This window comes from Doryrhamphus excisus, linkage group LG20, assembly GCF_037039965.1.
Source record: "Doryrhamphus excisus strain RoL-2023G ecotype Guam linkage group LG20, RoL_Dexc_Guam_v1.1, whole genome shotgun sequence".
NCBI classification, from domain to species: domain Eukaryota; kingdom Metazoa; phylum Chordata; class Actinopteri; order Syngnathiformes; family Syngnathidae; genus Doryrhamphus; species Doryrhamphus excisus.
In genome coordinates this window covers 8,681,506-8,706,122 of record NC_136376.1, presented here as the reverse complement: position 1 = coordinate 8,706,122, position 24,617 = coordinate 8,681,506, and the positions used below count along the sequence as shown (strand labels likewise).

The 24,617-nt window shown below is 42.3% G+C and overlaps 2 protein-coding genes across 2 annotated transcripts in view; both read left to right on the top strand.

Moving 5' to 3' along the window:
* The first annotated feature begins 143 nt into the window (after positions 1 to 143).
* mplkip (M-phase specific PLK1 interacting protein) lies at positions 144 to 923 on the top strand. Its single transcript, XM_058058496.2, has 2 exons — positions 144 to 493; positions 780 to 923. Exons 1-2 carry the CDS (start codon positions 176 to 178, stop codon positions 888 to 890), a joined length of 429 nt encoding a protein of 142 aa, XP_057914479.2. The 5' UTR covers positions 144 to 175; the 3' UTR covers positions 891 to 923.
* Positions 803 to 24,617, top strand: part of unc5b (unc-5 netrin receptor B) — a 142,522-nt gene continuing 118,707 nt past the window's right edge. The window contains exons 1-2 of the mRNA XM_058058493.2: positions 803 to 923; positions 11,763 to 11,856. Of these exons, the coding sequence (XP_057914476.2) occupies positions 11,790 to 11,856 (67 nt within the window). The 5' untranslated portion in view covers positions 803 to 923; positions 11,763 to 11,789. The remainder of the gene's footprint in view (positions 924 to 11,762; positions 11,857 to 24,617) is intronic.

Here is a 24,617-nt window from a genome sequence, read left to right as displayed (position 1 = left end):
AATAAATTATACTAAAATAAATAGAAATAAATAGATATCATTACATCAATAGACAAATTGTATTAAGGTTCACTGAGTGACCAATGGGTGGCGCTGCAGGCGACAGCGACAAACGCAGAGAGCTACTTCCGGTTCAGTTTTTTCCTCCATCCGGTAAACAAACTGACAAGCTAACATGGACCGACTCCCTGCAAGACCACCGTTAAATGACAGTTTCCCTTCTCCGCCTTCAAGTTGGGCTCGTCCCCCTTACAGAGGCCATCGAGAAGCTTCTGGCCGGGGCTACCCTTCGTACTCACCGACCTCTCCCAGGTATTCCCCTGGGTATAACCGTGGACACTGGGGCGGTCCTCAAGCAGGATCCGGTTATAGAGGACGGGGGTTCAGAGGGTCTCCGGTGTTCGGCAGCGGCGGTCGCGACTTCGGAGAGAGGGCACAAAGAAGAGGAAACCGTTTTGAGCGGCCGCAAAACTTCAGTCCATCAGCTTCGAAGGTGCAGATAAGTTTAAAAAAATGGCGCCTGGTTTACTTGGTTGAGGGTCAATTATTACTTAATTTCGCCAGTCCAATTACCAAACACAACATATTTTAATGTAATTGTTACGTCTAATATGTGAGGATGAATTTCGGTACCTTTAAAAACAACAGATGAGCTAACCAATCACAAAGCTCAAATTGGTCATGTGACCTTACTTCAAAGTATACGACCCCTTTAAAAAACCTGACATACATAATAATGGGTTTCATATAATATTATTTCTGATGTGTGTTGTTTTCAGGACCATTCTTCTGATTCAGTGGAGAAATACTTTAGTCCGTCCATGTTGGAGGATCCGTGGGCGGCGCTGCAGCCAAAGGAATCCCAGACACCCATCAACGACAATCAATGAACAGTAATAATATCAGACAACAGGAAGTAGCTGGTAGGTTCCTGATTAATTCAGAAATCATTACATTTGATTGGTGGCTTTTACGCCACCAATCATATCTCCTACAGTATGTGCATGTTAATGCACTGCATTTCAGGGATTTTAGGTACAACGGCCTTATTTGTGTAAATACAATGGCAGGAAGGACTAAGGCTGGCTCTGATCAATCCAATCAATTTTGTACACAATGTGCAGAAATACCCAAGATAATGTATAAATGTATACATTGCCAAACCATAACAGGAAGTAGCTAGTCTAGTGTTGATGAGTGCAAGAATTCCCGTGTACTGGATATTTGTAGACACGGAGATAATACATGTTTTTTGTATATGTTCATACATCGTGTTTTTCTCTTTCCGATCAATGCAAGAATCAATGATTTTGATAGGATGTTTGTTTGTGAGGTGCAACATAATGAAGCTTTGTCAATGTAAATGCACGGTGAATTCTGGAACTATAAATGTGTGTTTTTTTTTAAAAAGAACCTTGTTTTTATATTTGCATTATCATGGTGCAACATCAAGTGATACAGTAATGGGCCTCACGATATCGTCAGGGCATCTCTGCCACCAACAAAATGCATCTGTTTGCTGTACCATCACCCCACCGCCACCATTGGTCCACTCCATCCACAATGTTGACATCAGCAAACTGCTCACCCACATGACGCCATACACTGTCTGCTATCTGCCCTGTATAGTGATAACCAGGATTCATTGGTTAAAAAAAAAACACCTCTCTAAAGTGCCAGACGGCATCAAATGTGAGCGCTTGCCCACTCAAGTCGGTCACGATGACAACCGCAGTAAGGTGGAAAGGCCAGTGATGACGACGAGCATGCAGATGAGCTTCTCTGAGAAGGTTTCTGACAGTTTGCGCAGAAGTTCCTTGGTTATGCAAAGCAAGTGTTGCAGCAGTTCTCCTCCTTTGTGAGTGTTTATTAGTACTATTTATTGTAAGTGACGAGAGAATGTACAAACATCACTCCGTTATGCACAAAATCTGTCATAACTACATGGAAATTGTATATTTCCAATCATGAAGGTTCCCACAATGGCCACTGGGAGGCAGTCTAACCACACTGTTACCTTCCATACATGCCTGCAATGATCCATCAACCTCTGTTCAGTTGACTTACATCTTTGGCCCACCAGGTAGATTGTCAGTTGGGATATTTCCTATTATATAATTACTCAACAGGTGCAAAAGTCATCTTCTTTCTTTGACTTTCGCTCGCTGTCTGCTCTCCCTCGTGACGTACGGCAGCCCTGCCCCCCTTACAAACAGATATCACCCTGTAGGGGAATATAGATTGACCCCAAACTGTGAGTTTTGGAGGACTGCTCAGTGTGATGTGTCTGCTCATGTCCACAGATTGGCAGCAAGTCAGTACTCATTAGCTTTTTTGGAAAGAGTTCCTAAATGGTTGAACATAAAGCCTAAAATAACCTCTTAAAAGGAAATAATTGAAGAATGACTATGTAAGGGTAAATAAAAAGTCACATATAGATGCACCTAATGCATCTCGCTGTGAAAGATAATTATATTACAGGTGTAAAAATAAGTTAAACTCGGTGGTTACCTGAATAGAAACCTTAATTGGAGAAATTTCAGTATCAACAAGTTGGTTGGTAACAACAGGACACATCATTAATCAGTATGATTTGCTCTGTCTGCCCACATGAGTTGATTTAAAAGTCCATTGAGGGGGTTGCCTACAGCCACAGATATTAACTCCAATGTTTTGTAGACCCTAGTGGTGCTTTTATTGGCCACACCCCTGGTGACTATAGGCTGCTCTGTGGTTAATAGAATGAAGCTTTTACTAGAACAGTTCCGGTATCCAGTATCCACCTACTCACCACCGCTTCTGTGAATCCTGTTTTGGGTGATTTTGGAGCTGATAACCTTTGGGTGATTCAAATGGTTCCAATTCTTAATTGACTGCAAGATCTGTAAAAGCATTAGAGTAACTCAATAACGACACAAATGAATTCATCAGTGGGCAATAATAATGTCAGCGTGCTACCAACATATGTCATCTAATCAAAGGTCATCGCCATAGCAGTTGTGCTCTTTTTATTGGACTTGGAATCCCTAATCTCTGGCACCTGAAAACATTATCACCACAAATCCTTCATCCGCCTGCCCTTTATGGGTGGAAGTGGAAAAATAGAAGGCAAGGGATTGCATCTTTCTTTCCGTATTAACCACCAGTTTATAGACATGGCCAGTTTGTGATAACAGCAAGTAATAGCACAGTCAATTTAAAGTAATAAACACTGTCAATAAACATATATAAGATGTATATTTTACTGAGGGCTGATTTGTCATATAAAATCATTCATGGGGCAAGTCCCAGCCTGGCTGGAGATGCAAAATACACTCCATGTCATGTACTTTTAAATCATTAAGCAGCCTCTCTGTGCAAAGTGACAGCCAACAAGAGCAGACAGTGTGACAAGTGGTAGCAAGTGCTCAAATACTGATGCCTTTGGAGTCATAGGAAGGGGGGGGGGACAAAAAAACCCAACATGCTTTGGGGGGCAATAAGAGCGTGTGAGACGATGGCCGCGTTACAAGCGTCCAGGATCCGGCTGGTCGGCCTGAGTTCATCCAACGGTCAACGGTTCTGAGGTCCCCGGGTCTTGGGTCTTTTTGAAAAAGATCCGTGAAGCAGAATTAAAGTGATCTACCTCCGGACGAAGGAGCAGAAAGGCTTTTTAGTCTTTGAAACAAGGAAGAGGAGAAACAGAGAGAGGAAGAGAGGGTGGGCTAGAAAGGGGCCATCATGAAGAGAGGAGAGGAAGAATGATGTTTAATGAGTTTGTTCCCCTGCCTGAGCTACTTTGAAACATAACTAACTGGCCCACCTTCTGTGAGGCCGACCGACTAGAGGGCAAAGACTGACTGATTCTACTACACACCCTCATTTTTGGTATATACTATGTTATATCATCAACTATAGAGTTCGAATACAGTCCATTCATTTTCCATATACAACAAGACTGCCCAAAAGTGGTACAATTTGGAGCGGTAATACATATATTCTATATACATATAGGCAGGAATTTTGGGCTAAAGTTGAATGCAATTATATGGAAAAAGTGTTTATATTTTATCCATTTATCTGGGGTACACACTGGACTGGTCGCCAGCCAATCACAGGGCACATATAGACAAACAACCATTCACACTCACATTCATACCTATGGACAATTTGGAGCCGCCAATTAACCTAGCATGTTTTTGGAATGTGGGAGGAAACCGGAGTACCCGGAGAAAACCCACGCATGCACAGGGAGAACATGCAAACTCCACACAGAGATGGGGTGGAATTGAACCCGGGTCTCCTAGCTGTGAGGCCTGCGTTACAATTTCTTTGTTCATTAATCAAATATTTTCTCAGTTAGATCATACAACTCTTATTTGCTACCTTGTACATATGGTTATTAACATAATTAGAGCCCTCTGAGCATGAAATAACACCCCTATAGTCACCTTTGCGCTCATATTACCCAATATATTAGACATTCAGTGGGCTTGTGTGTGTTGCAATACATTTCTTCTAGAGGTGTGGACAGGAAGTGATGTCAGAGGTTGAGTTTTAGCTGGATAAACCCACGTATGCACGGGGAGAACATGCAAACTCCACACAGAGATGTCCGAGGGTGGAATTGAACTTGCACGCTAACCACTCGGCAGCCGGGAAGAGACCACTAACACACTAATACATGCTAAACATTTACCTGCGTTGACTAAATGTTGGTTAAAAAAGGAGTGAGATATAGGCTAACGCAACATGCTAACACTCGCTTACTTCATTGTGGACATTAAGCTAACAGGGTGCGTGGTGCGGTCATGTGTTTCGTGTTAACTTTTTTTGAGAGTCAACCTCTGATGACATCATAGACAGGTGACATATTATAATGTAATGCTAGCTAATAGGATGCTAATAAGGAGGGATGTTTTGTTGTGTTTTAACAACGCAAAATGTGTGCTATATTGTATGTACTCAAACGGAGTCATAAACTTTAACTGGGGACGGACGCTAACCAAGGTTCTGTATATTTTTTTTCTTGTAAATGTGATTTTGGTGTCACAGTTTTTAAAATTTGGTTGACAGCATCTTAGACAATTATGACAATGTCAACAGAATACCCATGACCATATAAACATAAAAGAAAATGCATTCAAAAAGTATTTATTCTTTCAAAGTTCCACCTTACCGCTTTTTCCGATATTATTTGTCTTAGTTTGGACATACTTGGCCCAAGATCACAATACAAGCCATAAATAAACACTACTGCATTGCTGCTAAATGTGAGCTGTGGCACAAGCGGCTATTTAATTGCTATAGGTATTATTTTATATTCAGACTGTGTCTTCCTCGTAATGTTCTGTCTTCTTCGGTTTCTCGGCTAATGTCTGACTGTGTCAGTGAATCCCTCTTTGGAGTTATGATCAAAGAACAGTCACTGGTGTGTGTGGGGGGGTATATATCATATATATGTATATATATATATGTATATATATGTGTGTGTATGTGTCTGTATAGATGTATGTATATGTGTAGTATGTGTGTACCATTCTGATTTATTTCTTTACATGTTTGTCACATTTAAATGTTTCAAATCATCAAACAAATTTAAATAATAGTCCAAAAAATGCAGTTTTTAAATTATACTTTTTATTATCAATGGAGGAAAAAAATCCAAATCTACATGGTCCTGTGTAGAAAAAGTGACCCCCCCCCCCCCGCCCCCCACATACACACCTCTGTTGGCCTTCCCCAGAAAAAGTAATTGAAACCTATCAATTTGGAAAAAGGTTATAAAGGCATTTCTAAAGCTTTGGGACTCCAGCAAACCACAGTGAGAGCCATTATCCACAAATGGCCAGAACTTTAAAATGACATCAAGAGTACAGCAATGACTCATCCAAGAGGTCACATTGAGCATGTTTAAAACATTGGTTAACTTATTTTTACACTTTTTTTGTTTTGAAATCAGAGGTCCACCCACCTTTAAGTTTCCACTGTAGTGAACTCATCACCATTATTACCTTAAGCCAACTCAAGTATTTTACTTTTTTTTTTTTTTTTAAAGAAAAGGTGTTGAGAGCAAGATAGGTGATTTGCATCACAATAACACATTTTCAGATATCACGGCAATCCACGTGGGTATGAAGTGCAGAAGTAAACATAGTTTTGAGACACCAGCATTTCACCTTATCTGCAGTTTGCACCTCCTTCACAGTCTGCTCTCGGGAGGAGACATTGTTTGCACCATTTCTTTTTTTTGTTGTATAGCTGAAGTAAAGGCTGTCTATTTTTGTTATTCCCTGTAGGATAAGCAAAGGATCAGGGATTATACAGAGAAAAGGGATCTGTTGATGAGCTTTTTGTAGAACTAATTCTATCTGTCTTACAGGAGGAGCACTTTTTTTGTGTGTGGTAAAGCTGGATAATACAAGTACAGCAAGCACCGTGTGGAAAAGGGTGGCTTTGCTGTGATTGGTGATCAATGGTATTGATTGTGCTAAATGAGTGTAGAGGAAAAGAAGGGTAACACAAAGCGAAGAAAGGGAAGGCAGACTTTGGAGCCAAAAGCACAAATCGCATCAGTAACTGTTGCGCCCTGGGGTGAGGGCAGGCTCAGTCAGCCATGCCATGCAAGTGGGATAATTAATTTTGGAAAGCAATATCAACTGATATAATTGAGCATTCTCCACTAATGAAGATCCTCTGTGTTGTCGCTGGTGAGGCGCTAATTGATGGGAGCGGCATGGAGGGAGGGGGTTGAGGGGGCTGTGCAGGATATGATGATAGAAGTGCTGCACACATTTTTCAGCTTGGTTGCTCTCTATTATAGACAGGTTTTATTTAGTTTCGCCAGTGACTCACTGTCTGCTTTCATTTGCACAAAGGCTCGTTAATGTGTGTGAGAGGCTGATCCACCATCGTTTACCCTCACATGAAAGAATTTACCCTGAAAAGAAAAGGTAGCGGTTTTGCAACAACAATAAAAAAAAAACCTACTGGAGTCCACATGACGGGGATGGAGGGAGTTTAGGGGTTGCACAGGTCGTGTTGGGAGTTTCGATTGAGGAAAAGCGTAGGGTCAAGGATTTGTGGAGTGAGGGGCTGTGAGGAGGGGTGGTGGTGAAATCAGTTGAGGGAATAATAGGACAGTAAATTGGTTTTGACAAGTTTGGAGAACTGGAAATAATGCAGACCTTTTTAGAGCCGAGACAAGGGAATATCCAGCAAAACTATGAGATAATCAGGGCTACCATTCAGGGGCAGGATGGAGGACGAGGTGAGGGGGGGGGGCTGCTCATGACCCTGATGGGTCTATGGAACCCAATCAGTGATATAGTCTTTCCTCTAGGGGGGCAAAAAACAAACAGTACAGTACAGTACAGTGATTCAGCTTTCACAGCCCTACAATTTGCAGATTTTAGGAGAAAAAAAAAAAACTTACATTTTTATTTTTTTCTCCAAAAACAGGCTTCACAAAAATGAACTTCTATAGAGTAGGATTCAATATTAATACATAGAATATTTTACTTTACTTTATTTTTAGAAAAACCTGTTTATGGTGTTCTAATTTTTTTTAACATTAGAGCCCTCTAAACATGAAATAAAACTGTTCTTCATTATTTTGAACATCATCCAAACCAAACATAAATCAACACAAATAAAAATACCCATGTATATATACATGTCGTGTGGTTAACGCGCAGACCTCACAGCTAGGAGACCAGGGTTCAATTCCAGTTTGCATGTTCTCCCCGTGCATGCGTGGGTTTTCTCCGGGTACTCCGGTTTCCTCCCACATTCCAAAAACATGCTAGGTTAATTGGCCACTCCAAATTGTCCATAGGTATGAATGTGAGTGTGAATGGTTGTTTGTCTATATGTGCCCTGTGATTGGCTGGCGACCAGTCCAGGGTGTACCCCGCCTCTCGCCCAAAGACAGCTGGGATAGGCTCCAGCACCCCCGCAACCCTCGTGAAGAAAAGCGGTAGAAAATGAATGAATGTTCGAAAGGGAATGGGAAGAAGTCAAGACGTATCTAGTCCCAAGCCCCCCAACCACCCAGATTCCAACCTCATCCCAACAAAACATATATTATTCCTTGTCTACCAGAATGAAAACCCCACATCCAACCACCCTCACCCAGCTTGAGGGACCCAACTACGTGCCAAGAGCAACCAATTCATTACTAGTCGTTGTATCGCACATAGTCCATTACAAAAGGAAAAAAAGAATGAAACCACTCCAACGATACAGTCACCACACCAGTCATCACAAACTAACATGGATATAAAAAAACATCCATGTTATGGTATTTTTTCAGTGAGATCAAAAAATAAATGTAAATACCTCAAATTAAATAATCACATTTGAGTCTTACTACTTCCTTATTGTCACTGCTATCCCAACTAGTGTTTTCCACTTCCATTTCTTTTATTCTTTTCATTCATTCATTCATTCATTTTCTACCGCTTTTCCTCACGAGGGTCGGGGGGGTGCTGGAGCCTATCCCAGCTGTCTTTGGGCGAGAGGCGGGGTACACCCTGGACTGGTCGCCAGCCAATCACAGGGCACATATAGACAAACAACCATTCACACTCACATTCATACCTATGGACAATTTGGAGTCGCCAATGTGATGTCGTGATGTGACTTTGTAACTCATTCATTTTATTCACTAAAGGCCGCACATTAGCAATGGAAATGCTACCTACCTTGCTTTTGTTTACATTTTTGACACTGCCTGCTAGTACTTCTGCCTGTATGGGTGTATACTTCAGTACTCTGGACATCTCAGCAACGAGTCGAAGAGCGAAGAGTGACGCTGGGCTATGCCGTGCGCACACGCCGCCACCATGAGTTTATAGGTTTTGTGTAAACACCACATTTTCAATTCTTAACACAAATCAGGCTGAATTGGTATCAACAAAAACAAAGACTTCCTGTGAAAATGTATGCTCAACAGCAGCAGTGGGCACCCCCACAGTGTCGTTGTGCTATTTATACACTGTGTGAGTCCGACGTGCCTTTTGTTACACAAACGTGCCTGTTAGATGCTATCAACGCCCGCCAGGAAGTCACTGTTGCACCTCTCTGATCAGTCAGTCGTTGCTCTTTTTTTTTTAAAATTCAGCTTGGCTGCAAAATAACCTACCATGGGGCCAAACAGCGTTTCAATTGCCAGGACTTTGATGAGGAAACTGAGAAACACTAATGAATTCAATAAATAACTCGTAGCACAGTAGAATGGTGTCATCCGAGTCTCTTTTGCCCCCCGCCCCCATTCCACCCTCGGCCATCTCTGTGTGGAGTTTGCATGTTCTCCCCGTGCATGCGTGGGTTTTCTCCGGGTACTCCGGTTTCCTCCCACATTCCAAAAACATGCTAGGTTAATTGGCGACTCCAAATTGTCCATAGGTATGAATGTGAGTGTGAATGGTTGTTTGCTTGGATAGGCTCCAGCACCTCTTGCGACCCTTGTGAGGATAAGCGGTAGAAAATGAATGAATGAATGAATGAAATCAAGGTAGAAGTGACTTAATTATTATTATTATTAATTAATTCGTCCCTGTCAATCAAATGTCGTAATATTACGAGTGATGGTGTCAGAAGGAAAACAGAAGATAGCACTTCAGGAAGGAGGGAAACTTTCATATTGTTTCAGTCAAGCTTTTATTTATAACGTGGAAGCGTTTTCCACTTGGCCCTACTAGGGCCTTGAACTCATCACGTTCCATTTAATATATAGTAACGGTAAGGCACAGCAGTAAATACGTAAATAAATGGCCATCCATCTGGCCACTTTTGGTCGGGGGCCACCGAAAAAAACCTAATGGCCAATCCCCCCCTTGGGCTGATGTGCCGAGTCATCTCTTCGTTATGCTGCCATAGACTTAGACTGAGCGGACCATGACCACCATTACTGTCCTGCATCCATTACGTTTGTTGATACAGCCACTGTTCTCTCTTTTTTTCCCTCTCTATCTACCATCTGTCCTTCTACTCTCTCAATCTCAACCCAACTGGTCTAGAAACATGGGTGCCCCACATAGCCTGGGTTCTGTTTGAGGTTTTTTTTCCTTTCCTCCGTCGCCAAGTACTTGCTCATGTGGGGTTCAGTTTGTTCTCCTTCATGTATGAGACGCGTTGTTGTAGACCTGCTCCAAGTGTGTAGTGCCTTTAAGTAACTTTTGTTGTGGATTGGTGCTAAATAAATAAGTGAATGATTTCATTAGGTTGTCACTGGGACTACAACAGGTAATCTGAGGATTTTGGAAAAACGTCAAAATTTTGTATTTAGGGCTTCCTTTAGGGGTCTTTAACCACATTTATCCAAAAGCCAGAATTTGAGATAGCGGTATAATTATGCAAACTGAAAATGAAGAAAAAAAGGTAGTGAAATGATCAAACAGAGGTTCAGTAGGACAGCAGGGTGAGTCGACATTATTGATCCCATTACATGTGACACATGTCAGGAATCAGACCTGCCACAACCGCTTCACTGGCAGCTTGATAGACAGTCGGCTCTCAGCATTCACTATGGAGACACTGTGATCATGCACAGCAACAAGGTGTTTGAACCCCAGTAGAGGATTAAATGACTTCAAGGGTACAATAACACACCAAGCGGCAGTATTCTTATATATATATACTCAGCAGTATTTCATACGCAATGACTCATTTTGAAATGCAGTTGGACATTTTTTTGTCACACAAAACATTCATCCATCCATTTTCTATGCTGCCTATCCTCATTATGATCACATTCTGGAGCCTATCATAGCTAACTTTTGGGGAACATGCAGGTTTGATTGCCGGTTAGTCACAAGGTACACATAGACAATCATTCACCCATGCATGTTTTTGGCATGTGGAAACTTGGCTATCTGGAGAAAAGTTACGCCCAAGAGGCTATTCGAACCCATGTCTTCATTCATTCATTCATTTTCTACCGCTTTTTCCTCACGAGGGTCGTGGGGGGGTGCTGGAGCCTATCCCAGCTGTCTTCGTGCGAGAGGCGGGGTACACCCAGGACTCGTGGCCAGCCAATCACAGGGCACATATAGACAAACAACCATTCACACTCACATTCATACCTATGGACAATTTGGAGTCACCAATTTTAACCTAGCATGTTTTTGGAATGTGGGAGGAAACCGGAGTACCCGGAGAAAACCCACGCACGCACGGGGAGAACATGCAAACTCCACACAGAGATGGCCGCGGGTGGAATTGAACCTAGCGGTGAGGTCTGTCGCTAACCACTCGACCGCCGTGCCGCCTGAACCCAGGTCTTCCACAGGCTTAATTCCGTATTTTCATTTTGTAATAGAGAGACCAAGGTAAAAAGAAAAGAGTCACTAAAATGAGATTAAATACAGAAAAATAGGAAATAAAATAAATTAAATGATGCCTAAAGAAATGCAGGATAAACTGTAGACAAAAAAAATATTAATAATGAGCAGTGATTTTGTTGATTTTTTCCCCCAAAAATCAGGCATTTTTTTTCCTGTAGAAAAAACACCTCAAAGCCGTAATAAGATTTTTAATAAGATAGTAAAGCATCACATGTTTGTCATGTTGGCTGCACATTGACCGAGTGGTTGGCATGTTGGCCACACAGTCAAAAGCTTGGTTCGAATCTCCACTGTGTCCGCATTGTAACGTTAATTGGTGACTGTATTGATTGTCCATAGATATAAATTTGAGTGTGAATGATTGTATGTTTTCACGCCCCTGGATTTGAAATTGAAATTGAAAGTGATATCAATTTTTTCATGTGTGCCGTACAGGTTGAACTCGAAACCGAAACCGTTGAAATGCGACAACATGGAGAGCAGCGAAACGGCGTATTCAAGAGTACAACAAATTCCTACATGTTGACAGGTCTGTACCAAATGAAAGTCCTCCCTTCCTTTCACTGTCCCTCCACCAGGGGAACCTATACCTCACTATTTGAGAAGCACTGCTTGAATATAAAGCTGAGTTTTCATAAAAGCCTGGTATTGAACATCATTAAATTAGCCTTCTTCTGGTATTATTGAAATATTACTTGAACCACATTCATTTTTAGTTATATTGAAATTGTGGTTGATTGTTGCAGTGTTAGCTGCGGGTGCAAACTAATGCTAAATCAACATTAGTCTGATTTTCAACGAATTCAACAAAGATTCTACATTATTTCAATGTCACCTTGCTATCTGGGTAGACTGTGGGTGTGCTATTTTATGTCTAGAGGGCTCTAATGTCAATAATAGTTTTAAAAGCTTGTAAGCGGGTTGTTTAAGCTTACATTGTGAAAATTCACTTATCATGTTTGGGTGTGGATCCAATGTATTCCATTGTAAATTGTGTGCATATTCAAATACAAATTCTACCAATTAACTGCAGTAAATCAGAGATCACTTTACACCCAGACTGATGTTTATTGCCTAACACATGCCTGGGTAGACATGTTTCATTTAATTATTCAACCATTGCTTGTTTTTCCTGGAATAATTTCCCATCACCACACCAGTAATCCAAAGTTAGTGTTATTAGTCCTGTATATTTCGAGTATATAATGAAACTGTAGTTCATCAAAGTCCTTAGTAAGAAGCAGCCATCACCTCACTGAACAAGCAGGACTCTTTCACTTTCGCCTCACCGCTTTCCTTCTTCTCCATGTTTTCCTTGTGACTCCATATCCCGTCACATTAGTGCAGCTCTGCGCAAAGTAGCTGCGAGAATCAGCATGCGGTCAACTGTAGCTGAGGGATGGGGGGGCGAAAGGGGGGGGGGGAGACAGAAAATATTTAAGGCCTTGCTCCTTCTGTCAGCTTTCAACTCCCTCCCTTGCTTGTTCTTGTTTTCACAGCCTTTAATCCTGAGCTCCGACACGGAGCGGTCACAGGTTTTGACAGCAGACTGTAATGACCTAAGCTGTTCCCTGTGGGGGGGGGGGGGGGGGGGGGGGGGGTTGAGGAGGAAGGTGGAGGATGAAGGAGGGGGGGGGGGGCAATAATGAATAATGTTCATGAGAAAATATTTGATATTTATTACCAGGTGTAATGCAGTTTACAAGACGCTCTCCAGGAGACACAACTTACATAGCTCACCTACGTAAGAAAGTCTTATTTCAAGAGTGCACGTTAATGTGGTCTCACAACAGACACATCATCGTCATAATTATCATAACAACATGATAATAATAACAACATGGGTTAGAGTTGTGGCCATAATCCAGCTAAAACTCAACCTCTGACATTACTTCCTGTTCACACCTCTGGAAGAAATGTATTGCAACACACACAAGCCCACTGAATGTCTAATATATTGGGTAATATGAGTGCAAAGGTGACTATAGGGGTGTTATTTAATGCTCAGAGGGCTCTAATTATGTTAATAACCATATGTACAAGGTAGCAAAGAAGAGTTATATGCTCTAACTGAGAAAATATTTGATTAATGAACAAAGAAATTGTAACACAGGCCTCACAGCTAGGAGACCCGGGTTCAATTCCACCCCATCTCTGTGTGGAGTTTGCATGTTCTCCCCGTGCATGCGTGGGTTTTCCTCCGGGTACTCCGGTTTCCTCCCACATTCCAAAAACATGCTAGGTTAATTGGCGACTCCAAATTGTCCATAGGTATGAATGTGAGTGTGAATGGTTGTTTGTCTATATGTGCCCTGTGATTGGCTGGCCACCAGTCCAGGGTGTTGCACTAAATGTATCACTGCAGATGGAAACGAACGGTAGATTTTCTTGTATTTTTGAAATGGAAAATTTCAGTTAATGCGGTCTCACAACAGACACATCATCGTCATAATTATAATAACAACATGGGTTAGAGTTGTGGCCATAATCCAGCTAAAACTCAACCTCTGACATCACTTCCTGTTCACACCTCTGGAAGAAATGTATTGCAACACACACAAGCCCACTGAATGTCTAATATATTGGGTAATATGAGCTCAAAGGTGACTATAGGGGTGTTATTTCATGCACAGAGGGCTCTAATTATGTTAATAACCATATGTACAAGGTAGCAAAGAAGAGTTATATGCTCTAACTGAGAAAATATTTCATTTATGAACAAAGAAATTGGCTGCATGGCAAACGAGTGGTTAGCACGCAGGCCTCACAGCTAGGAGACCCGAGTTCAATTCCACCCCATCTCTGTGTAGAGTTTGCATGTTCTCCCCGTGCATGTGTGGGTTTTCTCCGGGTACTCCGGTTTCCTCCCACATTCCAAAAACATGCTAGGTTAATTGGCGACTCCAAATTGTCCATAGGTATGAATGTGAGTGTGAATGGTTGTTTGTCTATATGTGCCCTGTGATTGGCTGGCCACCAGTCCAGGGTGTTGCACTAAATGTATCACTGCAGATGGAAACGAACGGTAGATTTTCTTGTATTTTTGAAATGGAAAATTTCAGTTAATGCGGTCTCACAACAGACACATCATCGTCATAATTATAATAACAACATGGGTTAGAGTTGTGGCCATAATCCAGCTAAAACTCAACCTCTGACATCACTTCCTGTTCACACCTCTGGAAGAAATGTATTGCAACACACACAAGCCCACTGAATGTCTAATATATTGGGTAATATGAGCTCAAAGGTGACTATAGGGGTGTTATTTCATGCACAGAGGGCTCTAATTATGTTAATAACCATATGTACAAGGTAGCAAAGAAGAGTTATATGCTCTAACTGAGAAAATATTTCATTTATGAACAAAGAAATTGGCTGCATGGCAAACGAGTGGTTAGCACGCAGGCCTCACAGCTAGGAGACCCGAGTTCAATTCCACCCCATCTCTATGTGGAGTTTGCATGTTCTCCCCGTGCATGTGTGGGTTTTCTCCGAGTACTCCGGTTTCCTCCCACATTCCAAAAACATGCTAGGTTAATTGGCGACTCCAAATTGTCCATAGGTATGAATGTGAGTGTGAATGGTTGTTTGTCTATATGTGCCCTGTGATTGGCTGGCCACCAGTCCAGGGTGACAGCTGGGAAGAAATTCACTCACCACAGAAAGAGAGATTATTGTATGATATAATTTATTTCCAGTTTTCTTCTGTTCTTTCTAAATCCAAGTCTGTCAGCCCACTTTTCTAGAGAAAAACATCACTCTTCACTTTCAGATAATTAAACACAGTTGAATTCACCTTCAAAATATTTGCCATGACTGCTGTTACAGTAATTGCTTTCTGCACATCAGCTGAAACTACAGGTCTGTGTTAATAAGCATTTTGCCTCAGAAAGCTCAGGTATAGCTAGAAGGAAGATTCCCCCTCAGACACATGTATCCTATTAATGTATCGATTCATTAAATTCCTGCAAATGGATGTAAACGTTGAGAATGGCCTGTTTTTATTTGTCAATATCCTACCACCTACTCATGCAGCTTTACCCCCTCCTGTTTGACAAAGTTCATGACATTAGTTTCCATCCATCCACATAACAACTGTCTCATCTCCTCCTTACTATGCCTTCAGCTTAGACGCAGACAAAAACAGCAGTACTCAATGGGCCTGATGTTCACATGATAAAGCCCTATTCCCTTGGGCTGTATAGCTCTCTTGGCTATACTATATGAGATGGAATTCAGACCTGCCCTCCTTATATACCAATCAAATAGGTAAATAAAGATTTAATTAAGAAATACTCCTCAGCGGGTTTTGGGGCTTGGGGATTGGTGACTGATAAGATGGGGGTGTTTGTCACAAGGGGCAATACATGAGCCTCACCTTTGCAAAGCACAATAAAGGGATATTTATTTAATATCTCAAAGATTACAAGCTATTGAATGTCATCAACTAAGGGGCCTTCCCTAATGGAAACAACTCAATTATTATTTTTTTCAGTTTTTAATCACTTTTACCAATGAGACGACTATAGGAAGCATCAAGATAAATTGATTCAGAATGTAAACGTATATCAGTAAAATTACATATATCCTATATCAGGATATCAATGCAACATTTTTGTTTGCTGACATTCTATTCTATTACAAACTTCTTCTCAATTTGTTTTTTTTTAGACCTGTAACAATAATTCTAATCAAATATTTCCAAAGCAGGATAGAATATAATCCAAATGTACACATGTCCGAAAACAGTAAGAGGACGCAAAGCTCACCTCTGTTTGTTTTGGTAATACAATCGTTCCTCACCAGTTTGTGCTTGGAATTTCACGGCGTTACCTTTGCAGTTTGTCATAAATTCATAAATGAATATAGTGTATATATACATATTTTGTGGTCGAATACGTACCCATTTAACTCAATTTACATATTTGTGCAAGCATAAAGGCATTCAGAAGATGCATTGGAAAAACGCTGTGAATGATATGTATTATTGTACTCTAGTCACAAAGTGATGTTACTGTAATGTTCAGTGAGACACACAAGCACCAGACTTTTATTGCAGGTTTGAATTATCTCACAACAATCCCAAATACAACCATGTGCTACTGTTGCAGCCGTAACCCATGCCAAGCTAGAATTCAACTCTGAACCCCTCGACGTCACTTCCTGTCCGCCCTTCACTCAGCTCCCCCAGCACATATTTACAGCTACACACACGAGCATGGGTCTTATTTATGTCTTACATATCTTATTTCCTGACTGGACGGCGGTCGAGAGGTTAGCGCGCAGCGATGACACCAGGGTTCGATTCCACCCTCGGCCATCTCTGTGTGGAGTTTGCATGTTCTCCCCATGCGTGGGTTTTCTCCGGGTACTCCGGTTTCCTCCCACATTCCAAAAACATGCTAGGTTAATTGGCGACTCCAAATTGTCCATAGGTATGAATGTGAGTGTGAATGGTTGTTTGTCTATATGTGCCCTGTGATTGGCTGGCGACCAGTCCAGGGTGTACCCCGCCTTTTGGCCAAAGACAGCTGGGATAGGCTCCAGCACTCCCGCAACCCTTGTGAGGATAAGCGGTAGAAAATGAATGAATGAATGCATATCTTATTTCCTGGTATGTTGTCTACTATGTTGGATGATACAGATATAAAGGTGACTATAGGGGTGTTATTTAATGCCTAGAGGACTCTAATAGTGTTAAACACCTTTACAAGGTCACAGACAGGTTTTCAATGCCTTGACATACAGTACTTGGTTGTGGTGAAACAAAATGCCCAGTGGGTTTGATTCAGGCTGCAGTTTGCCCACGCTTTGGTCTAAAGCAGGGGTCGGCAACCTTTACTATGAAAAGAGCCATTTTACCCAATGCCCACTGAAGAAAAATAGCCTGGAGCCGCAAAACATATATTATGTTTAAAACAACATTGGAGGGAATTTGGGGGTATCAAAGTAGTTCAGATAAGAAAAGACGAGTTGGAGTACTCTTGCTAGTTTTGGAGATAAACTTACATAAATGTATGTGTAAACTACTGTAAACGTAAAAACAAGTTCCCATGCCGCTGTTTTTAAATTATCTCAAATTTATTTTTTAGATTTGTAGGTAAGTATTACTTGTTTTTCTTCATGTACTGAACTGGATAGCAGTCAGAACTCACTCAGGATGCATTCATGGTTTCAGACAAAGTTGGATTTTTTAAAACTCATTACAAAAGACGTGCATTTTCCCCACTCGGGTGTTAAAAATATTCAAGCATCGCAAAGGGAGCCACAATAAAGAGGCTGAAGAGCCACATGCGGCTCTGGAGCCGCAGGTTGCTGACCCCTGGTCTAAAGGAACTAATGAAGAATAGTCTTTTTGCGATGTAGGAAATAGATACACAAATGTTTCTGTCCTGGCTGGTCAGTACACTATAGCTAAGATTGTAATGATAATAAAATGTGGATGTCAGAACTTCTACTGTACATGGATGACCTCAAACTACATTATTTACATTCATTCATTCATTCATTCATTTTCTACCGCTTATTCTCATGAGGGTCGCAGGATGGTGCTGGAGCCTATCCCAGCTGTCTTGGGGTAAGAGGCGGGATACCTATGGACAATTTGGAGTCGCCAATTAACCGAGCATGTTTTTGGAATGTGGGAGGAAACCGGAGTACCCGGAGAAAACCCACACATGCACGGGGAGAACATGCAAACTCCACACAGAGATGGCCTAGGGTGGAATTGAACTCGAGTCTCCTAGTTGTGAGGCCAAGTTTGACCAATTCCAAATAATGGAATGATGGCACCAGCTTAACAAATGTCTACACGTAATGACTATTGCTGTCACACCTTTCTAAATACTTGCAAAATGTTGTCTCATTAGTTAATAACAGATGCAATCAAAAGAGCCGATGCTTTCTGTCACCATCTGTTAGCATGGCAACCATCTCTTGAGAGCTTAATTCAACCAACCTCTCTGCCATTATGCTACGCTCTCCATAAATAGATGCTTTCTGCTCCATTGTGTTCAGTGATTACAGTGCCCGTGCGGTGATGGGATTGTGGTTTTGTTCTACTCGTGTGACGATGAACATTCACTGAGCAAGTGGCTGTTGTGTATTTTGGGAATTCTGACCCTCAACTGAGTGAGGATGTGAGGCCTGTAAAGTCTATTATGGTATAATAATGCAGACTAACTTTCCCATTGATTTATCAAACGTTCCCAGTCTGGAAGCTGTGATTGACTCTCTGCCCGTACAGTAAAGCTACAAGTGACAACACAAAGCAAGTGAAATGTAGGACTGCAAATGAAGTCCTATCTCATGTCTGCTTCTCTGATGTCACTCTGGCTTGTTAGAGTTTTATTTCCTGGGTTTTTCTTCCCACTTCCAGCCGTATGAAAATGTTTAGCCGAGGCAATGGCTGTACTAGTTGGACCTTAAACATCATCATTTAGGGGGCTGACTCTCTGTACTGTCCCCTTGAAAGAATGAGGTTACGGAGAGGACTAAATGTAGGTCTGTCCCTAGAGTTTAGTGCAGACACGACTATTATTACCTGCCAAGAAAGTTTTTAATCACCTTTTGTGTGATAATGAGCAGGATTATCCAACTATACTACCATGTAGACATTTTTTCAAATTTTTATAATCCAATGCATTGCATGTCAATTATCGGTATTTTTTCTGTCCAATGAGGGTCCTCGAAGTAGTACTCTGGAGAGGGGCTGGACTTTATTCCACTTTGGTGTTGCCATCAGTGACAGGCGATTAGCATGATTGGCGCTCCAGCTCGTGACCTTATTGGAGTTTAACCCTGTGAGCAGTGCAATTCTAACACCACACATGTATTTCCAACTGCAAACAAACACGTCTCTAGTCTGTTTGTCATTGCAACAAGACTTCCTTGTTGTCACTAGGCAGACCTCAAGATGCATTCATGGACACTCAGAACATCGCAATGTGTTTGTTATGCCTGTATGTGTGGTTTAAATAAACGGAAATGCAAAGGAAAAACAATAAATGGATGATTATGACTCACTTTGTAACTCTTAAAGTGGAAGTACAATTTGCTGCATTTTAGTATGCCTGGATTTTTTTTTATTTTTCTGCTTGTAATGACATGGTGTCTTTGAACGCCTCATTGCTCATAACAAGTATTCCTATAGAAACCATTCATTCATTCATTCATTTTCCACCGCTTATTCCCACAAGGGTCGCGGGGGTGCTGGAGCCTATCCCAGCTGTCTCCGTGCGAGAGGCGGGTTACACCCTGGACTGGTCGCCAGCCAATCACAGGGCACATATAGACAAACAACCATTCACACTCACAATATGGGAGGAAACCGGAGTACCCGAAGAAAACCCACGCATGCACGGGGAGAACATGCAAATTTCACACAGAGATGGCCGAGGGTGGAACTGAACTCGGGTTTCCTAGCTGTGTGGCCTGCACGCTAAACACTCGTCCACCGGTGTTAGTTAAATAGATTTTCAGACGTTTGCCACCTCTTAACTTGATTGACATTTTCAGTAAATTTTGCACTATTAATGCATACAAATTCATTATTGCTGAAGGTGAACATGTTGGAAATGATCCAAATTAGGATTGTTCGGAAGTCGGCGAAGGTCTGCCCTCCACTGATTGCCATTCTAGTTTATAGATTTTAAAAACGTAGACTGTGGCCTGAGGAAACTGTGGACCTCCATTTGTAGCGGGCCCATCTTTTGACCCTAAGTCCCCTGCACCATCCCTCCTGGGGGGTCCTGCCGTCCTGCTGACCCACCTCCATCCTCTGTTCCTCCATCTCTGTCCACAGCGAGGCTGCACAATGCAAACTCCCGCTTCAGGCAACATCTGACTTTCTTTGCAGTTTTCCAGGGTATAACATGCAGTGCAGACAAGCCCCCTCATCCGCCCCTTGGAGATGGGGCTGTGCTAGGGTTGACCGATTTAACATCTGCTGGGTAATACACAGAGAGTCATTTTTTAAAATCTAATTGATCGCTCCATTTCCACCTCTACACTCAGTGGATGTTCCAAGCTCTGTGTCTGCGTGGCTGAACAACAGATGTTGTCTGTCTCATAAGAAAAGACAAAAGGAGAAGGAAAGTAGAACAGGCGAGACTAAAATCCAGTTAATCATACAGCTTGCCATGAATGGTTTCTCATCCTTGTTAAAAATCTCACTTCACTTTTGACGGCTGTACTACACATTATGCTGTTGTATTTACTCCATAATTAATAGTTTATGTCTAAATTAAGAATTTTGTTAGAACAAGTCATTTAGATCATACATTCAAAGACATTGTGATGATATGCAGTATTCTACACTCTGTCTGTGATAATACTGCAATGCTCAGTGAGACACACAAGCACCAGACTTGAGTGCCAGAGCAAAAGGCTTTTATTGCAGGTTTGAATGACCTGGCACACTAATCCTTAACTCGGGTTACCGTTGCGGCCGTAATCCATATCATGCTACATATCATATCTGATCCGTCAATGTCACTTCCTGTCGTCTACCCACCCGTCTCCCCTAGCACCACAACAAAAGGTTTATTTTCTGTTATTATGTCTACTATTTTGGATAATAGAAGTGTAAAATTGACTATAGAGGATTTTCATTTCATGTCTAGAGGACACTCATAATAATAAAAAGATATTTATAAGATTGTAAACACATTTTCAATGCTCTAATTATGATAATATTAAACTCCATAGTGTATCAAGGGGCTGCATGGCGGTTGAGTGGTTAGCGTGCAGACCTCACAGCTAGGAGACAAGGGTTAAATTCCACCCTGGACATTTCTATGTGGAGTTTGATTTCTGTGTTTTCACATTTCTGTGGAATTGAACTTGAGTCTCCTCGCTGTGAGGCCTGCATGCTAACCACTTGTCCGCCGTGCAGCCCGGTTTCTACATTACTCAGCAATATTCTAACAAAGTTACAATCAGATTTTTTAACCTATTGAATCTGACCTGGGCTGCACGGCGATCGTGGTTAGCATGCAGACCTCACAGCTAAGAGACCCGAGTTCAATCCCACCCCTCATGTTAATTTGTGTAATTATTAGGGATGAGCTAAGGCATTTTTTTTCCCCCAATTTGAGTATGAAACGAGTACATTTCGTCATTATCCATAGTCAAGTGGTTAGCGCGCAGACCTCACAGCTAGGAGACCAGGGTTCAATTCCACTCTTGGCCATCTCTGTGTGGAGTTTGCATGTTCTCTCCGCGCATGCGTGGGTTTTCTCCGGGTACTCCGGTTTCCTCCCACATTCCAAAAACTCCAAAGAACTCCAAAAAAATTGGCGACTCCAAATTGTCCATAGGTATGAATGTGAGTGTGAATGGTTGTTTGTCTATATGTGCCCTGTGATTCGCTGGCGACCAGTCCAGGGTGTACCCCGCCTCTCGCCCGAAGACAGCTGGGATAGGCTCCAGCACCCCCGCAACCCTGGTGAGGAAAAGCAGTAGAAAATGAATGAATGAAGTGTATCAAGGTCTGAACCGTGATGGATGAGGGATTACTGTATTAAGGTAGCTTTTACTGTATTTGTTTCTCATCTGGGAGGTTGTAAAATGAATGTGTCCATTAAAAAGACCTCCTTCTGTTTCATTTTCACCTCCTTGCCAAGAACAGGGCTTCATATATGCTGTTAGTACCTGCAGGTGTAACCAGTATTCTCACTCCCCCATAACACATATAGAGACCAACAGCTATAAGTGGCCTTTGACCCTCTGGGTGCAGCTCTGGTTCACCTAAGCCGGTTGCCCGTACCGCGCCTGGAGTGCGTTCACCTCAGAGCCACTTAAAACACAGTTATTTCACATCCACGCAATCAGCCAACAGCCCCAGGACCAATTCTCACTCAGCGAGCTGTGAGACGGTGAACGCTAGCAACACATGACGGCGAGACGGCCGCCCCCTCCCTTTGTCACCTCACTTCAAGCTTGTAACTGTGAACTCAAGTCAACATATAACACCATACATCTACAATTATCATCAGCCGTGGCTTGCATATGCTGTATCTGCCAGCCAATATGGGCTTGCAAAGAGTGAGAGAGAGAGACACATTAGAGGCAAGAGCGCAAGCAGCTAATTATAAAACCACTCTGGCTGCCTGCTTGTTCGAAGGCATTGCTGCTGAGCTGCTCCATGCAGAGCGGGGAAATGAGCCTGTCAGTCCGGTCCCAAGTTACTGTGATGAGTGCAAATGAGGTAAGGCCCCGGAAGCCTCTTGTGGGCCATGCGAGGGAGGAGATGGCATGAAAGGGTGTGAAAACATGCAGACACACACACATGTAGTGTACATAACCTGATTGCCCCTATGTGTGTCAGGCAAAGTGGGTCAATAAGTGACAGACGTGAGACTCACAGATCATCATGCCAGCAGTCAGCAGTGTGATAGACCATTGCATCTGTGGCACCAAACAACTCTCTGAAGTTGACTGACTTTTACCGACTCTTCTGCGAGTATGTGATATTATCTTCCCTCAGATTTCCATTTCAAAATAGAACTACGGCAAACTGAAAAACTCGGCGGTCAGAGCAAGACTACTTCAAGAGAGAGATGCAGGGAGGAAGACTGATGTTTGCAGAAACACTTATTCGGACATTAAGCTGCAGAGAAATGTCATACACTGCAGTACTCTCCTCATCCTAAAAGGGGTGAAGGCATACGTGAGGTGAAAGGTGCTTGTTGCTGCCGCCCTTCCATAGATAGGAAACGTTTTTTGTTTTTGTTTTGACAGCAGTAGTGACAGCAGAATGAGGTATCAACAACATTTTTAACAAAAGTGAATCCATTCATTTTCTGTACGAGGGTAGCGGGCATGCTGGAGCCTATCCCGGCTGTCTTTGGGTCAGAGGTGGGGTACACCCCGGACTTGTTGCCAGCCAATCACAGGGCACATATAGACAAACAACCATTCACACTCACATTCATACCTATGGACAATTTGGAGTCGCCAATTAACCTAGCATGTTTTTGGAATGTGGGAGGAAACCGGAGTACCCGGAGAAAACCCACACATGCACGGGGAGAACATGCAAACTCCACACAGAGATGAGGTGGAATTGAACTTGCTTCTCCAAGCTGTGAGGCCTGCGTGCTAACCACTTGTTTGCCGTGCAGCCAATTTCTTTGTTCATTAATCAAATATTTTCTCAGTTAGAGCATATAACTCTTCTTTGCTACCTTGTACATACATATTACATATTAACATAATTAGAGCCCTCTGGGCATGAAATAACACCCCTATAGTCAGGAAACCGGAATACCCGGACAAAACCTATGAGAACATGCAAACTCCACACAGAGATCCCAGAGCGGGGAATCGAACCCATGTCTCCTAGCTGTGTGGCCTGCACACCAACACCTCATCAATTTCTTTGTTCATTTGTTCAATCAAATATTTTTTGATTTTTTGAACTCTTGTTTGCTACCTTGTACATATGGTTATCAATATAATTAGAGTCCTCTGGGCATGAAATAACACCCCTATAGTCACATTTGCGCTCATATTACCCAATATAGTAGATATTCAGTAGACTCGTGTGTGTTGCAATAAATTTCTTTCAGAGGTGTGGGCAGGAAGTGATGTCAGAGATTGAGTTTTAGCTGGATTACGGCCACAGTGTAACCCATGTTCATTCATTCATTCATTCATTTTCTACCGCTTATCCTCGCGAGGGTTGCGGGGGGTGCTGTAGTCTATCCCAGCTGTCTTCAGGCAAGAGGTGGGGTACACCCTGGACTGGTCGCCAGCCAATCACAGGACACATATAGACAAACAACCATTCACACTCACATTCATACCTATGGACAATTTGGAGTCACCAATTAACCTAGCATGTTTTTGGAATGTGGGAGGAAACCGGAGTACCCGGAGGAAAACCCACGCATGCACGGGAAGAACATGCAAACTCCACACAGAGATGTGGAGGGTGGGATTGAAATCGGGTCTTCTAGCTGTGAGGCCTAGAGGCCCGGTGTTAACCACTCTTCCACCGCGCAGCCCGTGTGCATGATATTTTTTCTTAACAAGCAACCTGTATTTAAAATAAAAAAAACTCAATGAGTCAATGCGTCATGAACCATGTGACGTGTGAATATGAGTGTGAATGGTAGTTTGTATGCATCTTGTGTCCAGGGTGTGGTTTGGAAGTCACGTGGGATAGGCTCCAGCTGGACAATATATGGGAAGTTATGTACATGCATTGTTCAGATTTTACCATTTTTTTTCCAATTCTGCTTCTATAGTTGTGATAGAATTTTTCAGCTGAGCTACCATTAG